Here is a 24,784-nt window from a genome sequence, read left to right on the forward strand (position 1 = left end):
TTCATTGATCAAAGTCATAATCTCCTTCGTAATTAGTCGAGTGGTATTGACAACACCTTTTCATTCCATCAGATTTCAAATACCTAGATCAGTAAACTTTAAATCAGACTTATAGCAAACCCTGATCATTCTAAGAGTGTCATACCCGAGAAGTTCACCGATGTTAACAATAAACGGTAGGCTTATCAGATGAGATACTGGCTCACCACCCTTGGCCTCCTATCTACCATAGACACTCCCGAGTCTTTATCTAGTGGATCTCAACCCTCCAACTCTCCTGTTTATGGTCCTCAACCTAAACCTACTCCTTCTACTTCTGGTTCTGGTGCTAGCTCATTTTCTAACTCTATGAAACCAGAAGAAATAAACTATCATTGTTACCATAGGATTCTCAGTGCACGAACAACCTTTATGACATATATTATAAGTTCAAAAGTGCTAAGGACCTATGAAATGCTCTTAAAGCAGAATATGGCTATGATGATGCCGGAATTCTGCGTTTCACCTCCTCTTCCTTCAATAAGTTCATGATAGTTGATGACAAACCCATAAATGAACAAATTCATGAATTCCAAGATTTCCTTCGTCACCTCCAATCAAAGGCAAACTCCTTTACTTGTGACTTTAATCTACCACAAAAGAGGAAGAAACAAGTATTAATAACATGATAATAGATGTTAATAATCAAGATTTTTGTTATTCAAATACTTACAATGTCAAGATCAGAAGCACCGCTTAGATTTAGGTGCTCAACTTGTCGAATGCATCCTCGAAATTTACTGATGGCCTTTATAATTAATTGCATTCCGCATGAGAGAGACTTCAGAGTCCTTTGAGCAGTACAAATATTGGAAATCCTTTCATGAAATAAAGCAGAAATTCATTCCCACAGCTTGTCATTCTTTTGATTAGAGCCCATGACTGTATCTTGAGAAATTTCGAGCCACGTGGCACATAAAATTTGGTCTTCTTTTTGTAAAAAATATTTTCCGCGACTTGATGCCATAATCTAAGAAGATAAAGTTGTTGAGGATGATACTATTATGATGGAGGAATGCAAAGAGTTATGAATATAGAAAAAGAAGAGTTGTGGTGGAGATATGAAAATTGTGCAAGTATTTATAGAGATACTTCAGGTAGAAATCATTACTGAGGAGAAACCAATGCGAGGAGAATCTAATGTGGGGAGTCTCCAACGTAAAAGGAATCCAATGTGGGGAATCTCCAACACAGAAGGAATCTAATGAAGGGAGTCTCCAACTCTAGGAGAATCCAATATGGGGAGTCTCCAACACAAAAGGAATCTAATGTGGGGAGTCTCTAACACGTAAGGAATCTAATGTTAGCAGGAATCTAATGTGGGGAGACTCTATGCTGGCAGGAATCCAGTGCATGGAGACTCCAACACGGAGAGGATCCAATGTGGGTAGACTCCAACACGGAAGGAATCCAATGTGGGGGAGAATCCAACACAGAGATAATCCAATGCTGGAGAGAATCCAATGCTGAAAAGAATCCTATACAGGGAGAAATATTATATAATGACATTACATCCATCTCTAAACAAATTCACAACTTATATTTTTATTCCTATAAACAACTTCTTCAACAATGAATATGGAGCTGGACCGTCACATATACATTCTTCTTCTTCTAACGACGATGAAACATTTTCTCGGTACATTAAAAACTGGGAGGAAGATATGACACAATAGGAGAAGATGAAATCTTAGCTCGCATATATGCCTCTAATAATGAAATAATGACTTATCTCTCTTAAGAGGCAGAGCGGCCAAAGCGTATTGGCTCAGTTCCTGGTCATTTGGTGATCAATCGCGGGAGGGAATAAGGTAATTCTCGACTCTACATTGACTATTTTTTTTGATAATCCTACATATGACACAAATCTATTCCGTAGAAGGTTCCGGATGCAAATGAGTTTATTCATTCGTATAGTCGAGGCGGTACGCGAGCATGATAACTTCTTCGTACAGAAGATTGATGGTGTCGGCAAACTTGGGATATCAACTTTACAAAAAGTAACAGTGGCATTTCGCATGTTGGCGTATGGAACATCAGTAGATAGTACTGATGAATATGTTAGAATCGGTGAGTCAACTATAATTGTATGTTTAAAGCGATTTTGCAGAGCAATTGTAGAAGTATATGGAGATGAATATCTGAGAACCCCCAACGTCGATGATGTTGCAAGGTTATTGCACAAGGGCGAAGAAAGAAGTTTTTCAGGAATGTTGAAAAGTCTATATTGTATGCATTAGCAATAAAAAATTTGTCCAACAGCATGGGCAGGACAATACTCGGGACGTCATGGATGTCCAACCATTATTCTTGAGGTAGTAACATCATATGATCTATGGATATGACACACATACTTTGGCTTACCAGGATCCAATAACGATATTAATGTATTGCAGTCGTCTAATTTGTTCGACAATCTATCATAAGATATTTCTCCTCCTGCTCATTCCACAATTCAAGAAAAAAAATTATGATGTCGGTTATTATTTGGCCGATGGCATATATCCGAAATGGCCAACACTTGTTCAAACCATTTCCAATTTCAATGATAAAAAGAAACAATATTTTGCAATGAGCAAGAAGCGTGTTGAAAAGATGTGGAGCGGACATTCGATGTTCTCTAATCACGATTTGCTATCATCAATGGGCCAACCCGTTTTTGGGATAAACGAACTGTGCATGATATCATGATTACTTGTATTATAATGCACAGTATGATTGTCGAAGATAAATGCGACGAGCAAGAAGATGTTGTAATTTTAACTCCACAATCAATTCTGAATGCTGAAAATATGAAGATAACCAAAACTGAACGATTCCAACGGTTCCTTGCTCGACATAAGAAGTTGAAAAATAAAGAAGCTCATTTTGCACTTTGAAATGCATTGATTGAACATTTTTGGGGAAGACATGGAAATGAAACGATGTAACTTTTTTAATTAAAGTTTCGATGTATTTTAATATTAGTATGTTTATCTTCCATCTAATTTTCTAATACATTTTCATTTTTAATTACTTGGTTCTTGGAATTTTATATTTTAATTAATATTATTCAATTTTAGTCTCATTTTGAAGGTATCGACAAAGACATTTTCAACTGTAAAATTTTTATTTAAAAATAATTAGTAGAAATAAACTTATGTTGATTTTAAATTATTAGTTACTAATTAAAAAAATATGAAAGTAATAAGTAATTGTTTATAAAATCATAAAAAAGACAAATTTGGTCTTGAGCGAAGGGAAAGATCCTCTCTCCCATCTGAGTGTGATGTTGATATTCTTAAGAATATCAAAGAAAATACAGGAAAAACGTGAGCTTGGAAGGGAAACCATGCAACAACTAATGACGATGAAATTAGAAAATGATAAGAAAAAGTTAGATCAACGTGGTGTACGATTAGAACAACGCAATCAACTATTGGCTCAACAGCGTAAACAATTTCGTCTTGAGCGTGACTGTGAAGCTATCAATTGATTTGAATAAGATTATTGATGTAAGGGGACATGCATTTTTTTTAAGAACAATTTTTCAAAACCGCCTGAATTTTTTTTTTTTTTTTCAAAACCGACTGTTTTTTTTTTATTTATCAAAACCGACCCGGTTTTGTGATTAGCAGGTTAATGACTATCCTAAATAGTCGGGGTTGCCAACCCCGACTATTTAGGAGGGGGTTAAACCCTAATTAAAGGGTGATTAGCATGTTAATCACTATCCTAAATAGTCGGGGTTGCCAACCCCGACTATTTAAGATAGTGATTAGCCTGCTAATCACAAAACCGGGTCGATTTTGATAAATAAAGGTCGATTTTGAAAAAAAAAAAAAAAAACAGTCGGTTTTGGAAAAAAAAAAAAAAATCAGGCGGTTTTGAAAAATTGTTCTTTTTTTAAAGATGAAAAAACAACAAATCATATAAAACAGATCTCGACCACTGACTTTCCGCTGCCAGCTCATCGATCCGCGCCAACCGTATAAAACAGATCTCGACCGTCAATCCAAAACCCAACCGATCCCATCCATCGACACACGGATCCCCACCTCTTCACCCCCGAAAATTTTCCGAGCCCCTCCCCTATTCGAAACCCCACTCTTTCTCCCTCTATAAAAATCCCCAGACCCAGAGCCCTAACCCTCCATCACCCTCCAATCGGATCGGATCGAATCGGAATCAAATCCGAAAGCCAGCCGCTGCAGTCCGAATCAATCAAGAGCGGGAGCGATGTCGGGGCGGGGGAAGGGAGGAAGGGCCTGAAGGGGAAGGGCGGGGCGAAGCGCCACCGGAAGGTGCTGAGGGACAACATCCAGGGATCACGAAGCCGGCCATCCGCCGCCTGGCCCGGCGCGGTGGCGTGAAGCGCATCAGCGGTCTGATCTACGAGGAGACGCGCGGCGTGCTCAAGATCTTCCTCGAGAACGTCATCAGGGACGCCGTCACCTACACGGAGCACGCCAGGCGCAAGACCGTCACCGCCATGGACGTCGTCTACGCCCTCAAGCGCCAGGGAAGGACCCTCTACGGCTTCGGCGGTTAGGGCGTTGTCTGGGGCTCTTGTTTTTGTTTTTGTTTTTGGTGGTGTAAAAAGTCCAGTTTCGAAATTGCGGTTCTGTTGGCTTACCTGATCGTTGTAACGGTGACGGGTGCTCCTGGATTTGTACCACTTTATGTTTGCAACCCGGTGATTTTTTTCTCTCTCCTCTCCTCATTTGCTTGTGATTCTGTGACTTGGTGGCGGTCTCCTCTTGGATTTATGTGCTTCGTATCAGATAAAGTAGGTTTCGTCTTAAAGTATGAACCCATGGTAAAAGAGACCAATCCAAGATGTTACATTGCCATTGATGAGCTTGATGGTCGGTTATGTTATAGTGTCTGCATTCAAGGCTTTGTTGCTAGACATTGGCCTCTTCTGTTCTTGAATGAGATCTTTCTAAAAGATCGCTACAAAGATGTACTCTTCAAATTGGGCGATGATTTTAGGGATTTTTTATAAAAGGAAATAAAGAGGAGGAGCTAAAACACATTTGTTTTGCACTTTTTAGGGTTGAAACTCCAAAAACTAAATCTTGCAACTGAGACACATTTCATTTAAGAAAATGGGGCCTCCAACACTTTTTCACTGAATTACACAATCCAAAATAACGCACTCTATAACGTGGTTATTAAACACAAAATGGATTATTAACCCAAAAGGCGGACTATAATCCACTCTGACCAAGTTGTCAAATGCGCTCTAAAGCTTGTGGCATATCTCAAGTTAGTCCCAACTATCATTTTATTGCGCAACAGATGCTTTGAATCAAATGCCAGCCCAGGAAATTTCAGAATTCATATTTGATAATGTAATTTCATAGCAATTGTATTTTAACTGACCAATAGGAGAAGCATTAAGAACAAGGTAAACATAAGTTAGACAAACCAATACACCGCTATATTCCGTTCATTAGAGAAAAAAAACTGCAGTCTCGGTTGTGTGCCTGACTTTATTGATATACAAATAACTACAAAATTGGGCTAGCCAAATTATTACAAATATCAGAAAATTTGGGGGGAAAAAGAAAATGACACCAACATTTATCCAAACGTCGAGATGAATTCTCATCAGCTTCTCATCGTTATCGTTGTTCATTGATACAGAGTTCAAGAGCATGTTCTGCCTCTTTCAAGAATGAGCTGGTGAGCTGTTTCTGCCCTCTTCTATAAACAATGCTAGACCACTTGTTTCTAGTCATCCAATTCTCTTCGCTCCTCTCACTTCTTTTACTGCAATATATAACCAAATACATGTTATGTGTACGAAAACATCAAAAGGGTTAATTGCATATACGCGCATTGCCCTATGGGCTATGAGGGTGCCATAACTATTTTTTTAAAGCACTTAAACCTCCAAAAAGTCAAATGACATTATTTACCCATCAATTCAAAGGGCAATTTTTTTTTTCACTTGAACTCAAAAAGGAAAAAGGTAATCTATCATCATGTGACCATGTGATATATTAATCTAATGGGAAAAGACAAGAAACTTATACTGTTCTGGACTTTGGACTTCAAGGGTTTAAGTGCTAATAAAATATTTTAGGAGGCGTAAGTGGTTATACCCTTGTACAGGGAATGTACCCACAAATATAACGCAAATTGAAATATCCACGCTACCAACAATGTACAAAAAAGAGAAATTATGGCCCATGCATGTTTTATGCATAAACTCGTAGTTATTTTTGTGCCAAAGACATTGTTTAGGACTAGGTTACCCAGATACTTCGTCCGGTTCCCATATCCGTGTCCGACACTTCCCGTATCCGTGTCCGACACTCCTTGGACACTTTTTGGACATATATCTTACACTTCACCTCAAGTTTCTGCAAGTTGTTGGACTCGGGTCAGATTCATTTCATCTCGTAAGTATCATTTTAAAAGATGGCTTGGGTATCTAGTTAAAAAACCGAGTGGTTTTTCAATTTATAATCTACTCAATAAAAGAAGCATAAAAACATCGTAGGGATTTTAGTTCTCATAACATGTGAATGGTAAAAAAAAGTATCGATCTCATATAAATTATTAATTTCAATATGTATATATTGTCGTGTCCCCGTATCCTATTTTTTACAAATTTGTCGTGTCCTGCATCTGCACGTGTCTGTGTTCGCTCCCGCACCCGTACCCATGGAACATAGGTTTTGGATCTTAATATGCCTTGAACCATCATATTAAAATACAAATAACGGATTCGAATAACTAAGATTAAATAGGCATATAAAGACACATACATAAATAATAACCATCACAATACTTGCCCGCGGACAGTGGGAAAAAAAAAGAAGCAAAAAAAAAAAAGAACTATGTGGAAGAATCCAAATAAATCACGACCCCAAGTATCATTAATCAAAACCTAGTTTAAGTGTTGAAAACTATTCAGAAAACAAAGAGTGCCTTAATAATGTGGGACAACTATAACATTGATAACTTCTTCACACAAAAAGAAATTGCCAGGATAAACATTTACAGAAAATTGAGGCATACCTAAACTGATCTTCAAACTCCAGAACGTGGCTATTTGAAAGAAGTTGTGCATCAGACTCTTGGGTCCCAGAACCCTCTTCAAGTTCCATCATCCTAGCAGCCAGAAACATAATGTGTAGTAGAGTTACTCAAAAACAACAATAAATAATGTCATTTTGGCATTAGTTGTATATTAAATAAAGTTCAATAAATATGAGTCACTATAAATTGTCAAAAAAGAGAGTACAAAATGGAAAAACACATGTTAAAGTTTCAGAATGACTGAGCAACAGCATTATATGCTGCTTCCTCCATGGCAATTCCCATCTTATACTCCAGTTGTCATGCTCCGTAATCTATATGTTTTGTGTCCATCCTCTTTTCAGTTCTACCTCTCAACAGCCAAGCAATTTGATTGCAACCTAGAGACAGAAACACGCCTTAAAGTCTTCAATTTGGGACTAGTTGCAGCAGGGGATGCTTGATAGAATAAAAATATAAGATGGTAAAACATTCGCTTTGCCGAAACTCAGCTGCATTAAATCACTGAAGAAACATTGCAGTGATGATCAATGACCTGTTCCATGAAACTTATAAAATGGGCAAATACTAAGGATTAATATAATACGAAGGGAAAACGTCTCAGTAAATATCAGAAAATTCCTTTAGTAGAGACTTGATTGATATAAGTTCATATCTTAGATATGCTACAAATACTAGTTTTATTATTTAAAGAAGATATAAGTTCATCTATTAGATATACTACGAATACTTGTTTTATTGTTCAAAGAGTTCAGAGGAAGATTATAACATTAGTTATCAAATTTTGGCCCTGTGGAGCTATTGTTTCAGTCTGAGCAGTTTTAACAGTTCTAGTCTCCTCGGTTTGAGCATCAGTTATGGCATTTAAAGCGTTAAAGGAAAAAATAATTATTTAAATAACCTGTAAGATACAATAATAACAAGGGTTTGACGGCTGTGAGCTGGCAGCTCATTTAGCAAAATGAGCTACCAAGAGATAGTAGGATGAAGGTCCACACCTTTTGATGTGACTTTTAAGGTGGGCGTCACACATGGTTAGTAGCTCATTTAGCAAAATGAGCCACCACCTCATACACATTATTTCCTAATAACAAATAATTTATCCAATGGGGTTGGGATTGGCTACATGAAATTTTTCCTACGTATGTATTCTTATCCCTGGAGCAACTATTAATATTTTGGCAAGTAACAAGTAACATATATCTTAAAGCTCATTCTTATGCACCAAAACTCCAAAATTGTGGTGATGGTTGAGAGATACAATTTTGTACCGCTAACGTGTCATTCTCTGTCCAAGGGCCAAAACCAGGATACTTTACACAATGGTACCTTATTTATTCCTAGTAAGGCCATCAACTGGAGCAAACAAAATCTTATCCATACTTTTGATTGCCCACCATCCTTTGCAAATATACGGAACAAAGGAAATATATTGATGACTGAAGCTCCGAACTGCTAAGCTTTTAAATCTAACTGCAATTAGATATAAGTTTTCTACTTAATTACAAGCTACAACATAAAGCAACAGGAAGTAAAAGAGTAAAAATGAGTTACTACTTCATTGAAAGAAGATCCACGAGCAACTGCAAGGCTCCATAATCCCCAGAAACTTCCCAGATAGCTGCTTCCACCTCTTTATCAGTAGGCTCTCTCACGTCGTCAGATTCAACAAGCTTGAAAATCAATAAGCATAATGTAAGTAACAGAAGTTAAAATTATTGATTTACACTAGCTGAAGCATCTGTTATAGTGGAAAAACTTATGTGAGTCACAAAAGAAAGAAAGACAGCAAAGCACTGGGAAAGAACAATCACTCATCTTCCCACTGATCCAAAAATCAAAGAAAGACAGATAAGAACTGGGAAAGAACAATCACTTATCATCCCACTGATCCTAAAATCCTATCGTTAACTTAACAAATTTAGTAAAGCATGACAAGAGGACGACAAAATTTGATTCTTTCAAGAAATTTTTCCTCAAATAGTCGCTTTTGATTTCGGGATTTCATTACGGGTGGAAAACTACCAAATCGAATCCAATATCAGTGTATTCAAATCAGAAGTCAGTTGAATTTTAAATATTTGAATTCGGATTTGAAATCGGCATGGGTATCACAATGATATTCATATTCAACTCGTTAATATATTTTCCATTCAATAAAGCTTCTTGAATGTTCATTAGCCTGCTTGTTGGGTGCTTTGGCTCCAAAATCAAGGTCCTTGGTTTAAACTCTTGAGTTCACTTCTTTTGCCTTTCTTATTCTTTGGAGTATTTTGCATATAGACCCTCCAAATTGTATACATTTGTAAAAACACCCTCCAAAGCATCATACTTGATGAATTCACCTCTAAATTGCCTTTTCCATTCAAGTTTATGGCTCAATATGAACTAATTAAAATTTTCAAAAAATACCTAATATATGAGCGAGCGAATATCTGGATGAGTAATAACCATATTGTTTGTTAAATATTTCGTTCACTTCAACCCCCATATTTCATACCTGTAATTTGTACAAAAATATCATGACATGACATGATAAACTATGGTATAATATTTTTGTTATATCAGAAATAAACAGTATATAGCTCCCACCTAGAGGCGAAAGTGCTCAATAAGCATGCTAATAAATGGCCTAAGACCAACTCTTCCAACCACGTTGAATATTTTCAATTACTTTGCTCATCCCACTTGATCTCATTCCAAAAACTAGTAAGACTAGACTCTATAATTTGATAAGAAGTTGGGAAATCTTGGCATTCAATATATATTTTGGCGGAGAAATCGGGCCCAATCTAGAGTTGATGGGTCTTAAACAGAAGTTAGGAATCAATTTTAACCCAAAAGCTATAGCTATCAGGTATTGCCCAAACTCCTATTTAAACTCATCACTCTTTCTTATCTTATCCGATGTGCGACTATACTCACATATTAATCACCTCAACAACTCTCCCTTAATTTGTGAGTATAGTTCAATTCAACTATAATTCAATCTTTCACTGAATTCACTGAGTTTTGCACCACTTCACTCGTGGGCTAACAAATCCACAAACTTTTGCACCGTTTCACTCGTGGGCTAATCAGACCATGCATTCAACACATAGCTATCAAACATCCGTAAGAACTTCCACCACTTCACTCATGGTGTCTAACTAGACTATATCACTCCCACCACTTCACTCATGGGGCTAACTAGACTATATCACTCCTACGGGCATACGTGGATCCTCCCGACACCTTCAGGCTTCACATTGAAGATATCAAAAATCATCGGTTTTTTAATTACTTGGACCATAACCTTAGCTCTGATATCATTGTTAGGGGAGAAATCGGGCCCAATCTAGAGTTGATGGGCCTTAAACAGAAGTTAAGAATTAATTTTAACCCAAAAGCTATAGCTATTAAGTATTGACCCAAACTCCTATTTAAATTCATCACTCTTTCTTATCTTATCTGATGTAGGACTATGCTCACATATTAATCACCTCAAAATTTTATATATATATATATATATGAAGTCCATATCATTAGAACCTTAAGTCTATTGTAACGAAATATAGAGAGAGAATCTGATTGGGTATATCATAAGGAATGTTCACAATTAAGTTGTTCATTTTGGTTAAATCATCTAGGTCAGCAATCTAATGTCCAATCCCATATGGAACTTGTTCAAGCACAACTAAATAAGACAAATATCACATTTTCAGACTACTTCTCCTAATTATGGATTTAGTATCCTGGATGGCATCTGAATATATTTGATAAAAAACATAATTCAGAAATTAAGATGCAATCATTCTTAATCTTCTTTTCCTTTTTTATTTTAATATTTTTTACTTTTTGATTTTTTGATTTTTTTGATTTTTTTCTGGGTTAATGGTCTTAGCAATGCCTCATTGGTAATGATTCAATTGTTTAAAACAACACAAAGATTACTTTGATATATATCAAATAACAATATCATACATTTTGCACTTATTCCACTAGACAAAACTTCATATATTAAATGCATTAACTACCGTCACCCAGCCAGTGTCTAAGGGGCTGTTTGGTTGTATGTTTTTACCATGTAAAAGGATGGAAAGTGTAAAAAAATGGGTCTCAATGTCAGCTTTCATCACTTTACATTGTTTGTTTAAATTCTCTTTTACATGAAAAGCTTACACCTTTTGATGAGGTGTCACCGAAAGCAAAATCACCAAAATTAGGAGTGATTTTGTTGGAAAGCTGACACAATGTCGTAAATGTGTCCAAAAAAATAATAAAAAAGTCAAAACCTTGTAGAAAGTGGTGAGGTGGATAACCACTTTCCATTTTGTGTCATAAATACTCTAGTTTACATTATACTATCCAAACAATGTAATACTATTATTTTAGGATTCACAAAGATTCCTAACCAAACAATGTAAACACTCGAATAGAAAGTGATGAGGTGGATAACCACTTTCTATTTTGTGTCATAAATACTCTAGTTTCCTAAAAGCATCCAAACAGCCCCTAAAAGCGCAACAACTCGGTTCCAACCTTGATACGAAAAACGGTTCATTCAGATCAAATTAAACATATCTGTCTTGAAGTCAGAGAATCACCAAAGTTTACCTATTTAATAGTCATATACTCTAGAAATGTTTAACATAAGTAAAAATTAATTAGGTTGCAGAAGAGGCAGTCTGCAGAACTAAGTGCACACAATTATTATGCACAATGGAATACTGTAATCATAAACTTGTTGAAAATTATATACAGTGTTAATGTAATGACTTTAAAAAATACGAACATCAGAAATTGGATACATTTAATGAAAAATATTCAAATTTAAAAAATACAATTACCTTCTCTAGCAGTGCAGAGACCTGGTTAAGCTCATCTTCGTGCAATGCTATGGTACGCAGAGCTGTTAAAAACTCCTGAGGAAAAACCAGCCTATTCACATAGGAAGGAACCTTACGCTGACCACTCCAGCTATAATTGTGGACCTGAAAACTTGAATTTTTCTCGCTTCCTTCACCATGCAATTGACGAGCAGCAAAGAATCCATGATCAAGCAAACTTTTAGGCAAGAGGCATCTTAGTTCAGCATTCTGTAAGCATCAGTCAGTTTGCTTAATGTCTATGAACAAGACAAAGAAAATCAGGTACTATATTGAATTATTATTCGTGAAAAACTTCAGGTTTGGACCGTGTTATGCATTTTTTGAGGTCTCGTCTTTGTTCTATCCCCTTTAGGTACTTTGTTCTGAGAAGAAAAATCTAAGAAATGCAAAATAATGAAATGTACCACAATCAACTATGGGTTTAAATAGTCAAAATAGGACAATGCTACATACAAGGAAAATGTATGTGCTTTCAATATTACGCTAAGATTATATATGTGTTACTCCCATTACCTGCATGGTACCTATAAATATGGTGAATAAAATCCCAAAAATTTGGGTCAGAAATACTTAAAGCCAAAGTGGTACATGTTCTGATTAAGTGATGCATGCTACATTTAGATAATGAATAGGCTGTGAAGAGATACTAAAGTGGCAGACAGTCTTCATGTGCTAGCCCAATTGCAACTAAATGGCAATGGTCATAGTAATATCAGCGGTGGCCACTGGGCTTGTTTACATATATAGTAATAATTAGCCTTTACAATGTGTTCTCTTCATTAATACACTCCCGGGGTTCCCAATATCGTCACTTCAAGCCATACCAAACAACAATTTCTCCTCTTCTCTAGTATTCTCCGAGCTCTCAACCTAAGATCTTCTAGCAAGCATGCTCTACAAATTCTCTCTCAAACTGTCAACACTTTCTCAATGACGCATGATATATTATAAATTCCAGTGTTCACAGTGGCTTGTAATTTCTTCATGTCGTAGGATTTTGTAAGTGTAGGATGAGTTTGGAGACCCTACAAGTTCAACACACGTGGGTGAAGCCGTGAAGGATTAGCTGAAAGCAGAACAGATTAAAGGAGGTATGTCTCCAATTCTGATGAAGGAGCTAAATGATTCTAACTTGTTTAAATATTTGCTCACGCCCCGATGCGCCTTTGTGCGCCTCACTACTCCTCACCATTTTCTAACTGTTTCGAGTACATCTTTTTAATCCTCCTCCCATGCCTTCTGTTTTGCTTTTGTTTCCTCATTCTCTTCATTCTTTTGCCCCATATTATTGTCTACTCCATCATCTTTTTTCTCACTTTTTCATTTTTTTTCTCTCTTATTGTTACTATTTGTATATCTGAAAGACTATGAACATTGATTAAGAAATCACAAACTATTATTCTAGATATTATGACACTAATTATTAATAATGTTAGTAATTATGAATGAACGATTTCATAGCAAATGAGCTTTTATTTTTCAACGTGATTAATTATAGAAAATATGGAAGGGTAGAGTTAAGTTGACATTAAGACCCTTTTAACTCGTCCTAAGATTATAAACTAAGATCTTATTTTGTGATCTGATAGGTGAAGTTATTATCTTGACATTTTTTTACTGAAAACCATAAACATGTTGCTTGTTTACTTTGATATATCTATCAAATAATTTTGTTTGGGATATGCACCTCGTTTCACTGAGGTGCGCACATCGCCTTCCGCCTTGCACATGATGCGCATAAGAGGACTTCGCGGTCTGCATTGCGCCTTACGCCTTGATAACACTTACAAATTTTTTTTTGGTAAATGAACTAATTTTTATTCATTTCCAACATGTACAGTTTTGTAGAATATCTAGATACCAGAATCTGGTAATCCAAAAACAGAAAATTACATTTTCTCAAGGAGATCTCTTATATGAACATATGAGTTCTCATTCAAAACTTTCGTGTAGACTAAAAACTTGATAACAAGAACAATTTGCTTAGCCTCCCTCTTCTTGCCTTGAAAGATCCGAAAATTTCTTTCCTGTCAGACTGTGTACACTGTCATCGGTAACACCATTCTCTTTAGTTTCTTCATGGGGCCCTTTCCTCTTAGGTTGCAAGAATACCAGTTAAGGAGCTGATTCCAATTACAAGATTTCCATTTAAATCTCAACCATTCCATTATCTTATTCCATACTTCAGCCGAAAACTGACACTCAAAGAAAATGTGATTTATTGTTTCACTTTGATTCCATTAACACAACACACAATTGCTCTGATTTGTGCTTAACATCCCCATTCGGCAAAGTCTATCCTTAGTTAGTAGCCTTGAATGACATGTCAGCCATAGAGTGAAAGAGTGCTTAGGATATAGGAGACCATCCCAAACTGTATCATGCCAATTCACCAATGGAGCTGGCTGAATCAAGTAACTGTACATGGCAGAAAGAATAACTTTGCCATTAGAACATTTATTAATTGTATTCTTCATGCTTTCAACACTTCCAAACTTATTAACCAATATATCTCTCACTTTAAGAAGTCTTTTCCACATCCATGAATCATTCAGTCTTGGTTGAGCAGTCCAAATATTTTGATTTTGTAAGTAGTTTTCATATATCCATTTGATCCATAATAGGTCTTTCTTAAGGTGCACCATCCATAAAAGCTTTGCAGCTGTAGCGTAATTCCATTCCTTTGCTGAAAAAATTCCTAATCCACCTCGTTTCTTCCCTTGGCCAAACTGTTTCCCAGGAAATCAAATGAAATTTATTGCTCCAAAGGAATTGAGAACAAGGGCTATCAATCTTCTCTAGGACTCTTAACTGGCAAAATATAATTGCTCATCCAAAAAGTCTGAATGCCCAAAATGACTGATTTAATCATCTCAAGCTTTCCAGCATATGACAATTTTCCATTCTTCTGCCAAAATTGGAATTGGTCTTGAATTTTACCAATAAGGGAAGAACAGTCCATACATAAGAGTCTTTATGTATTTAAAGGCAAGCCCAGGTATTTCATAGGAAATATTCCCTCTTTAAAACCCAGGAAATCACATATCTGATTTTTAAGACAGACATCAATGCCACTTAAGTAGATAGAGCATTTACCAGAATTTGTTTCCAACCCTGAAACCAGACTAAATTCATGGAAGCAGGCAGAAATTCTCATAATTGAGCTCATGTCAGCTCTACTAATCAGCAACAAATCATCTACAAACACCAAGTGTGTTATTTTCAGTTTAGAACATTTAGGGTGGAATCTGAAACTCCTATCTGCTTTTAAGGAACTTAACTTCCTTGATAAGTACTCCATCCCTATTACAAAAAGATAGGGAGATAGTGGATCCACTTGCCTTAGTCCTCTTGCACCATGAAAGTATCCATGTAGCCCACCATTCAGTGCTAAAGAGAATTTTGGAGTAGAGATACACTCCATTATCCAGTCAGTCATAGTGTTAGGAAACCCCAAACCCATCAACATAGCTCTTATGAATTTCCAACTTATGATGTCAAAAGCTTTTCTCAAATCCACATTAAGGATAGCTCTGGGGGAGTTATTTTTCCTATCATATTGTTTGATGAGCTCTAGTGCTAGTAAGAAATTACTGAAAATAAGCCTCCCTTTAACAAAAGCACTTTGTGCTTCGTTGACAAGGTAGCCAATTACTTTTTGCAACCTACTAGCAATGATTTTTAAGATAAATTTGTATATGATATTACAACAGGAGATAGGTCTATAGTCAGCTGCAGTATTTGGATTAGGAATTTTTGGTACCAAAGTGATGAAAATAGTGTTGAAAGTGCCCAAGAGTTTACCTGATGTAAAAAACTCTTCAACAACCAGAAATAGATCTTCATTGATGACATTCCAAGCAGATTTGAAGAAATAAACATTGAATCCATCAGGCCCAGAAGCCTTGTTATCAGACATTGTAAATAGAGCTTGCTTTATCTCATCTCTTGATACAGGAGAACACAGTTCAGCACATTGTGAAGAGGTAAGTATCGGGCCATTAGAGATCACTCTAGGATCAGGGGCAGAAGTATCCTTCTCATTACCAAACAATTTTCTATAGCAGTCAACAAATTCAGTTGTTATACCATCTATATCAGTTATTCTAAAGCCATCTTCAGAGAATATAGTTAAAACTTTGTTTTGATGCCTCTTATTCTTCATTACTGAATGGAATAACTGTGAGCCCTTATCTGCATTCAATGCCCATTTGATGTTAGCCTTTTGCTTGTAAAAAGAAATTTCACAATCCAGCAAGTTGGCATATTTCTTGATGTATTCCTTCTCTTTTTTTATCAGCTCAGAGTTGAATAAATCAGAGTTTAGCTTCACTTGAATATCATTTAATTCCGATTTTGTTCTAATCACTTGCTGACCAATATCCATAAAGTGTTTTTTGTTCAAATCCCTAAGGACAGGTTTGAGGTTTTTGAGTTTGGTGTAAAGCCTGTACATGTTATATCCTCTAATCTCCTTGTTCCAAATAGTTTTCACCATATCCAGGAAGTTTGGATGCTTAGCCCACATGTTGAAAATTTTGAAAGGCTTTTTACCTGGATGCTTAGCCCACATGTTAAAAAATTTGAAAGGCATTTTTTCCTACAAAATTAGCATCATTAATTGTAATCAGACCTGGGGAATGATCAGAGCAAAAGGGCATCAGATATTCAGCTTGGCTTGCAGTGTATTTAAGGATCCAGTCATCATTTAAAAGATAACCCATACAATTAGTAATGTTACTAATAGAGATTTGAAAAGGCTCTTCTATCCATACATATAACTATTATAGCTTTAAACTATATAATAATAATAATCATAATTTTTTTGATATATCAAAAACATTAATAAAAAACTATTTTTGAAGACATAATAAAATGATAAAGTATCTGTCAGAAACATCAGTCCTCTAAATCGAATGTAAGCTAAAAATAGAATCCCTAAATTTTTGAATAAATTCAAAATTTAGACCAAAATTTTATATCTATATTTGAAATAAATCTTAATGTGTAATTAATTAACTAAAATAAAAATCATAATAAGTGACAAATCATGTTACCTGTTCGTTAAAATACTAATATCAGAATTTAGAAATAATTTTAGGTCAGGTATATATCATATTAATCAGAAATCTATTTAGATTTAGAATTGATGTAAAAAATATAGAAATAACATTGAATTAAGAATAGGCTAGATACGAACTGGCAGGTCTACTTGACCTGTCCGGTTATGGGTTGCGCCGTAACCCAATTCAATTGGGGCTCTAGCTAGACTGCTCAGAAAATGAGGCTGGTGGAGTCTAGTGTCATCATTAATTAATGTTTTGGTTTCTCTAGTAAATTTAGGGATGAATACAAAATATAGTGCCAGATGGGAGACAAGACTAAGCACCTACTTATTTAATTGAAATTGCATCTCATAGAACTTGACATTACTGGAGAGTATGATGCATAATCTTCTCTTCCTCATCATGGCTGTCAAATTCACAAAAGAAGATGTACAAGCCAAATGATACCTAATCTCGAACAACTTGACGAATTAAAGATGTTGCGTCTATAATATTTACATAATATATAAAAATGACAATGCATGGACTGGAAAAACTAAAAATGGTTATAGACAGGGCACATTACCAGGCTAATAAATTTCCAAATATGCTATACTGGGACAAACAACAGAGCATGGCTTACCCATGCAATACTGCATATATTGGATGTAGCTGAAAGTAGTGTTAGAATCAGTTTCTAACAAAGAAAGTTTAGTTACACTTAATAGGTACTAATGAAAAAATTAGGTAGATATCACCACCCTGCTATCAAGACATTCATCCTGAAGCCAATTTGCCAGCATTGAGCAGTCAGCCAAGTCAAAGGACGCTTGTAGTGATAAATTTTCACCAATTTGCCAGAAACTCATGTATGTGACCATAAAAAAGGATGACCTCAATATATGAAACTGTTGTACAGTTAGAAAAGAAAGTAGTAATAGCCTTCCAGAAGACGAAAGGAAAAGAAATGAGAGCCTCAGACTCAAGAGAATTAACAGGAGAACAATGAAAGCAATAATGTTTTTCTCAATTAGGGAACTGGGAAAATAGAGCGTTAATGAGACCATAACAGAAACGTAACAGCCTCTGATTATTCCCATCAGTTATGCCCAAATGAGTTGTAGGTAGTACACTTGTTGCAATTTATGAGCTGTTATTAGCAAATATGTCGGGATCTACATGTTTTGGCCAGATCACACCATTCAATACTTGAAATCTTAGTTTTATGAATGTAGAACACTGAAAAGTTTTTGGATTGCAATAAGGAAACTATTATTGCAGGCAAGAACACATCTAAAAGTAAGAGGAAGAAAACCGCCATTTAACTGGATAAAAGAACCCAGGTCAAAAGTGAACATGTATATGCTAGTTCAGGAATATAATATAATTAGTAGTCATAGCATATGATAAACTGACCAAGAGCACCACGGAGCAATGCTGACTCAAAGACTACCTGTATTTCTAAAAGCTTTGATTTGGTATCAGAACATGGAAGCTTTGAGAAGGCCTCCACAGGATAATGGACCTGAAAATTTTACCAGTCAAATAATCCAGTGCAACATTATAATATATCATATATTCAATGAAACAAAATGTACAAACGAGTCATTAGTATGAAGAAACAGCTGATGTGCAATAATAAACATAAGTCTCAGATAAAACTTTTGGAAGGATTTATTACCATGAGAAAATCATCTGGATTATTATCAATACAAAATCCATAAAGGTACAGCAATTCCTGCAAATGAGCATTAAGAATAAATCAGTTCAAAGACATCTTAAAAAGAACTCTCATAGATAATGCTGACAATACAGGTCTTACTGATCAAAACATCAAAAATGAATCACTAAGACTAATTGGAGCAGTCATTCAAGTAACCTGATCTTCCAATGTGGTTTAACAATGGCTTGATATTAAGCAAAACAGTTAATAAAACATGATGAGCTACAGTTCAAGAATTTCTATATCAAATATAATGTAAGGTAGCAAGTGCTTCACTAAGATCATAAAGCTGATATGCAAATTCCTGCTTCAGAGTTTGGGAAAATGTGGTGCACATAATGAAATAAAATGAAATTTCCACTAAAATATGTGCTAACAAAACGACTTTATTGTATTCCAAATTTTTAATAAATAAATGCCACCATAGCGTGATAAAGTACCTCATTTCCCTTGTTACCATAACTGATGCTTATCTCTTTCTCAGCTTCAGCAGTGCTCTTTTCAGCTGCATGTAAAAGGGAACAACGATACAATTTGAAATAAGGGATTCAGAGAAGTGTAAACAATCAGTTATTTATATGTTTGCCAAGTACAAATTATGTTATGAAAGCTAGATAAAAAATAACAGTTTAAGTTGACATTCAACAAGTTAATCATTTTTTTATCCTTTCGTTGCTAAAAACACTATTGACAGAATTTTGAGCGTTAAGGTGGATACATCCCAACGTGAGCCTGGAATATTTGCTTCAACTTTTAGCCAAGTGCTTAGTCATAGATGTAATCTTTCATACTATCATATTGCTAAACAAGCTAAGCGGATATGCTATAGGATTACATCAGTTATGACATGGGAACAAGAAACATTGCATGAGATTTATTAAACTAAAGTACACTCAGTGACGGACTGCAACTGAAATGTTCCGCCATTGCATAACTTGTAAGTTATGAAAGATCAACGTTTGGTCCTTTGCTAGGTATAGTTTACGGACATCCTTTAATCCGATCCAATTGGAAAAATCATGTCCCAACATCATATTTTGTGTTAAATGAAAGATCTAATATAATTTAAACTTAAAAAAACATTTAATAAAATTGTATGCACTCCATGAAACAAAATCTCAACAACTAAGCACCCCCCTTCTATCCAATGTTTTAAAAAGCTCCTGCCTAGTCCACTTAGGCTCCTGCCTATGTCTAGGTAGTACCTGGGCATCCTAGGCTCTAACCATCAAGATCTTGAGAGCACCTAGGAAAGTGGAGACCGCTTACGTGGAGTGCACCCCGTGATTGCCACCGTTTCTGCCTCCACGTCCTCTATCCTCCTCCAAACTCCCCGGCCTCCTCCACTGACTGCAAACACCTCTTCTGTCTCCTCCGACCTTCAGCAAAACCTCCTCCACCACTACTTAAATAGAGAAAGAAATCGCCCTAGGCTAGCGCTTAGGCGATAGGCGCCAGTTTAGAACCTAGTGGTGTTCATCGCTTTCAATTACATTGACTTTAATTAAAAAAAGAAAACGCCTTGGCTCCCGCTTAGGCGCCGGTCCAACGCCTAGGTTGCCTAGAGCTTTCTGTCGCCATGCTTCTATTAAAGCCCATCACCTGATCTTGAACTGACTACTTCCAATAGCTCAATCCCCACCTTCACCGCTAACCCAAACCTTAGTGGCACCTTATCCACTTGATTGATTTGATGAATTGATCGCACGAATAGGTTCTAGTCTTGTCGCGAAAGTGGCTTAATAAGTAATTAAAATCTATTCATAAGGCTAAGATAAAATAAAAAACTCTGAAGTGATGGGCATTTAAAAACCATTATAAATCTACAAAGGTAGTATGAAAAGGATAATATTATTATAAAGTAGCTTGGGTCAAAACATCAAGCCAATCCAAGTAGTGGATCAGAGTACACAACATATGTAAACATGAGATAGCGACACACTGTTTGCGTACTGTCACTAAATCAAACTATAGGAGAACTTATCTTTTTAAAGCCTTCTTCCAGACAAGAGTCTGATATTTTAAGGTCGAAACGAAGAATTACTGCTACTTCGAGAAGCCAATCTTATTAATTGTTCCCCAAGAAGTTCACATAGAGAGTCAATTTTAAATTTGACGAAAAGAGTCCTTGAGGATCAAGGACTCGAATTATATATATAAGCTGGAGGAATGGCAAATAAGAAGACCATATTCTATTTCTGGTGTGGGTTCCCACACAAGGTTTTTCCCTTCTGGGGTCGGTGATTGTTTGGTTGTTAACATTGTAGCTCAAACACTCAAATATCAGATATCATGCATTTGTTTTAATTGTTCATATTAAACTAATATGGTTCATCATAACCGATCTAAGCCTAGCAATCACTATCATCGAGTTAAATTAATCATCTGTTAGCATTTAATAGTTTCCCATACAATAGTTGACCTAGAGTATGTAGTAATGTATACAAATAACAGACAGCCCAAACTCTGAGGTTTCTCCTGACCAAAACATTTGAAAGTAATGATTCTGTAAATGTTATAGATTTGCCTTCTCTTAATAAGTGAACTAGTTCCTTGAATTATTCACTTCCATAATTAAACATTCAATTTTAACGCGTTGTTATCTTAATTATGAATTTCCCTAGAATTCTTTTTCTGTGGCATTACGTAAAAATTAGGTAAAATTAGTTATCTTCAATTTTCCAATTTCGATTCTATTTCTTGCCATGTGAGATTTAAAGCCTACACGCAACTATCTTTTCTTTCTTTTGTTGCTATCTATTTGTTTGAAAGATGTTTCCTTTGGAATATACCATGCCTACATCAAATGATGCATGCTCCTTAGTTTAGGGGCTCCATTATCTTCCTTGGTTTTGATTGCTTGTACAATAATAGATTTATTCTGAACAACCGGTAGTGATTGCACATAATTAGTATACAAAATTGGAAAATCTACCTTTTCAGAATTCTTTTATTAAAATTCATCACTTTTGTTTTAGCATACTATTTGTGAGAACTCTAGTAAAAATATATATATAGTTACTGTATGCCTATGCAATTTAAGAGGTGGTAATTTGAACAAACTGAACAAGATGGGGAATTTTTACAAGATTAGGCAAGCCATCAAGGAATTTAATCCCCAAAAAGGAAACAGAAACATTGCAACTCCTACAAGACAACCCAGCAAATCAAGGACTTCCTGGACATGAGCCCTATGTACCAAGGTTTTAAATATCGGATATCGGAGAAATATCGGATGGTCAAAATTCATATCGGATTACGGATATCGGAGAAATACCGGGGATACGTGGTAAATATCGGAATGACAAAACGGATGTTTGCATATATGGTATAATGTACTAAAATGTAATCTCAACATACTTAATGAAATCTAAGCATACAAAATGTAAATAATATATGTTTAGGATCACTAATCAACCTTATAAAATAAGCAAGAGTACAAATCAACATTGCTACATATCGTCAAATTTATTTGTAGGTCAAAACGTCATTTGATATAATGGGAAAACATGATATCTCGCCCAAAAATTACCAAACACGGTATATTGTTTTATGACAAGTCATATAAAATGATATATCGGCCAACATATCAGCTAATATATCGGCTACATTAGGGATATAACGCCCAAAATAGCCAAAATGCGGTAAATGATATTTAGAGACCATATCGTTTGCGGCAAGCCTGGAAAAAGGATATATCGGGCCATGTCGGGGATATTTAAAACAATGCTATGTACCCATAGAATAAGCTCATATGAAGATTGGTTCATACAAGCCACAAATTTATAAATTTGTATAAACCATATTTGATATTTTCTTAAGAGAATAAATGGCTAAACACATGCCAGTCATATAAAACCAGCCGATAAAGGTAATGGGTGTATGACACCCCGTTCTTGTGAACTTAGGGGGTTTCCCTGATGGGTCTCCAAACTTAAGGAGAATAGAAGGTTATGTATAGCTCAATCAGGTGTTTAATGAAATTAACCCAAAATTTGGTCACCTTTCGTGCGTTTAGTTTTTCATTCCATCTGATCCATGCTGCAAAAGGTCTGTATGGTGTTGATAAGCAACATAATGTCAGTATTATAAGTATACATAAACTTACCTACATTTATAACCCTTGAACAACGTTGCTTTTATGACAACTTTAAGATAAAAGATTATGAGATACCAACAAATAATTAAATATGTAATATTGAGTTGCAGACAACTAAGTGTTCCTAGTATGTTTACATTCAGATTATTTTCAGATTATCACTCTTTGTTTTCTTTTAGCAAAGACATAATACAATTTAACAGAAGTGGTGATGTTTGTGCGTACAAATAAAGACAAATGTACCCCATTAAACTACACGACAAGCTAAATATATGAAGTCATGTCTAAATTTACCAAGTATGAGATACATGGAAGTTGACACTCCAGTTATACATCCAGTTGGATCAACTTCCCATGTTGCCAAAGCTTTCACACCTGAAAAGATTTCAACAGTCACTAAGAACTAGTAGGATCTCATAAGACTAAGGAAAAAATAAATAAAAGAAACTCAGAACACCAAATTTGTAGGCGGCTATATCTGTCCAATGCTAGAAATTTCATTAACCACAAAAGGGCAAATGGGAAGTGACTTTTTCTCATGTTTGAATAAGAAGTAGCTTCCTTGGCAGTGAAGAAACTTCATCCTTTTTATATGATAATAGAACTATGCTAGTGGTATGCTGCTGACAAAAAGAATAGGGTAAATATGCTGATGCTAAGATAATAGACATACTATGGTTACAGAAATCGATGCCAGGAACTAAACCCTCAATCCAAATAGTATCTGCATTTTTTGTTCTGGAAGTTTCATCACCATTTCCATTATTCTTCATGTCTTTAGCAACCTAACACAGAAAAAAACAAATAAATAAATATCAGTCTGATCATGAGAGTTCCGTGTACTGATACAAATCCCAACATGATAACTCATTTAAGTTATATAAAATTGAGCAAATTGAGTATCCTAATCAAAATCAGACCAGACAAGGAAAGAAAGTTGTCTGGAAGAACTTACTGCCTCAGTTTTAGAATCGTTTTCATGCTCAAAAGTTTCAACTATTTCTTGGGATGCAGAAGCATCAGAATCACTGCTATGATGTGCAGAACCATTGCTCTGCTTTTCGAGTGGTTCAGGGAACACGTAAGAGTGAGGAAATGGAATATTCAAAGCCCGCGTCCAAAATATAGAGTTAGCCCTGTTAGAGTGAAATTGAGAATGATCAGTCAGCAACATAAGTAAGTTTAGCACTTGACATCCAATCTATCTCAGAACAGTTTGAAAATGAGAAACAAGCAATTATCCAGCACATGTAACTTAAAATAAAGGGACATTTGATATGATTGGTGTAAGATATAAACTTTCAACGTGCAGCTAAGATGGGTTCCCATGCTTAAGTTCAGTTGCTAGGTGGACAGAAAAGGATAATTAATCAACAAATACAAATAGGCACGTCTTTTGTTCAGATAAAACACGTGAAGTGTGGACACAAATATTTCCTAAACCTTCTCCAACTCACCTCTCAACCCACAAAAGTAATAATAATAGGAATACACAAATACTAGGCATAGCAAAATCACTCTCCTATTTCGGTTGCTTCTGAAGATGGGGGTTTCCTGGAAATCAATAAATGAGAAAAATCAGTCATGTAGATAACACCACTTTCTTATTTACATTGTGCAGTCACCACTTGGCCTAGAAACCCATTAAGAGACTCTACACAATCAAAGCCCTACTTCTTCCCATTAAGAGAAATCAGCCTCTCTCTTTGCTCGTACGGGGAGCCAATATTTCAAACCCACCAATTATTATCACCAATTTATCATCAGCCCGCTTGCTCCTAAAAACCACATCGGCAAGGAATGTTAATCAAAAGGGTTAATTGCGGATGGACCCCCTTTACCATAGCCCAATTGCAGATAGACCACTCTAGCTCTATTTTTGCGAATAGACCCATTGAGTGAACTATTTTGACTCTTTAGAAAGTCAAATAAAATTCACTCAGAAGTCCATCGCACTTCGGCAATAGTATGT

General features: G+C 35.7%; 1 protein-coding gene and 1 pseudogene across 4 annotated transcripts in view; one reads left to right on the forward strand and one right to left on the reverse strand.

Annotated features, from left to right (window-relative positions):
• Positions 1,935-4,732, forward strand: LOC109834729 (annotated as a pseudogene).
• The window catches only part of LOC109824687, a 30,477-nt gene continuing 11,134 nt past the window's right edge, over positions 5,442-24,784 (reverse strand). For 2 of the 4 annotated variants that reach the window (XM_020391334.1, XM_020391326.1), the window contains exons 7-16: positions 23,768-23,948; positions 23,486-23,597; positions 23,107-23,187; positions 19,154-19,218; positions 18,672-18,728; positions 18,444-18,515; positions 11,904-12,152; positions 8,632-8,747; positions 7,054-7,146; positions 5,442-5,796 (exon numbers count right to left, since the gene is read on the reverse strand). In XM_020391334.1, coding sequence (XP_020246923.1) covers positions 5,649-5,796; positions 7,054-7,146; positions 8,632-8,747; positions 11,904-12,152; positions 18,444-18,515; positions 18,672-18,728; positions 19,154-19,218; positions 23,107-23,187; positions 23,486-23,597; positions 23,768-23,948 — 1,174 coding nt within the window. In that variant the 3' untranslated portion in view covers positions 5,442-5,648. Of the gene's footprint in view, positions 5,797-6,284; positions 6,393-7,053; positions 7,455-8,631; positions 8,748-11,903; positions 12,153-18,443; positions 18,516-18,671; positions 18,729-19,153; positions 19,219-23,106; positions 23,188-23,485; positions 23,598-23,767; positions 23,949-24,784 lie in introns of all 4 variants that reach the window. The other 2 variants (XR_002242741.1, XR_002242744.1) reach the window with 2 other exon arrangements.

The sequence above is a fragment of the Asparagus officinalis genome, chromosome 1, assembly GCF_001876935.1.
Source record: "Asparagus officinalis chromosome 1, Aspof.V1, whole genome shotgun sequence".
Taxonomy (NCBI): domain Eukaryota; kingdom Viridiplantae; phylum Streptophyta; class Magnoliopsida; order Asparagales; family Asparagaceae; genus Asparagus; species Asparagus officinalis.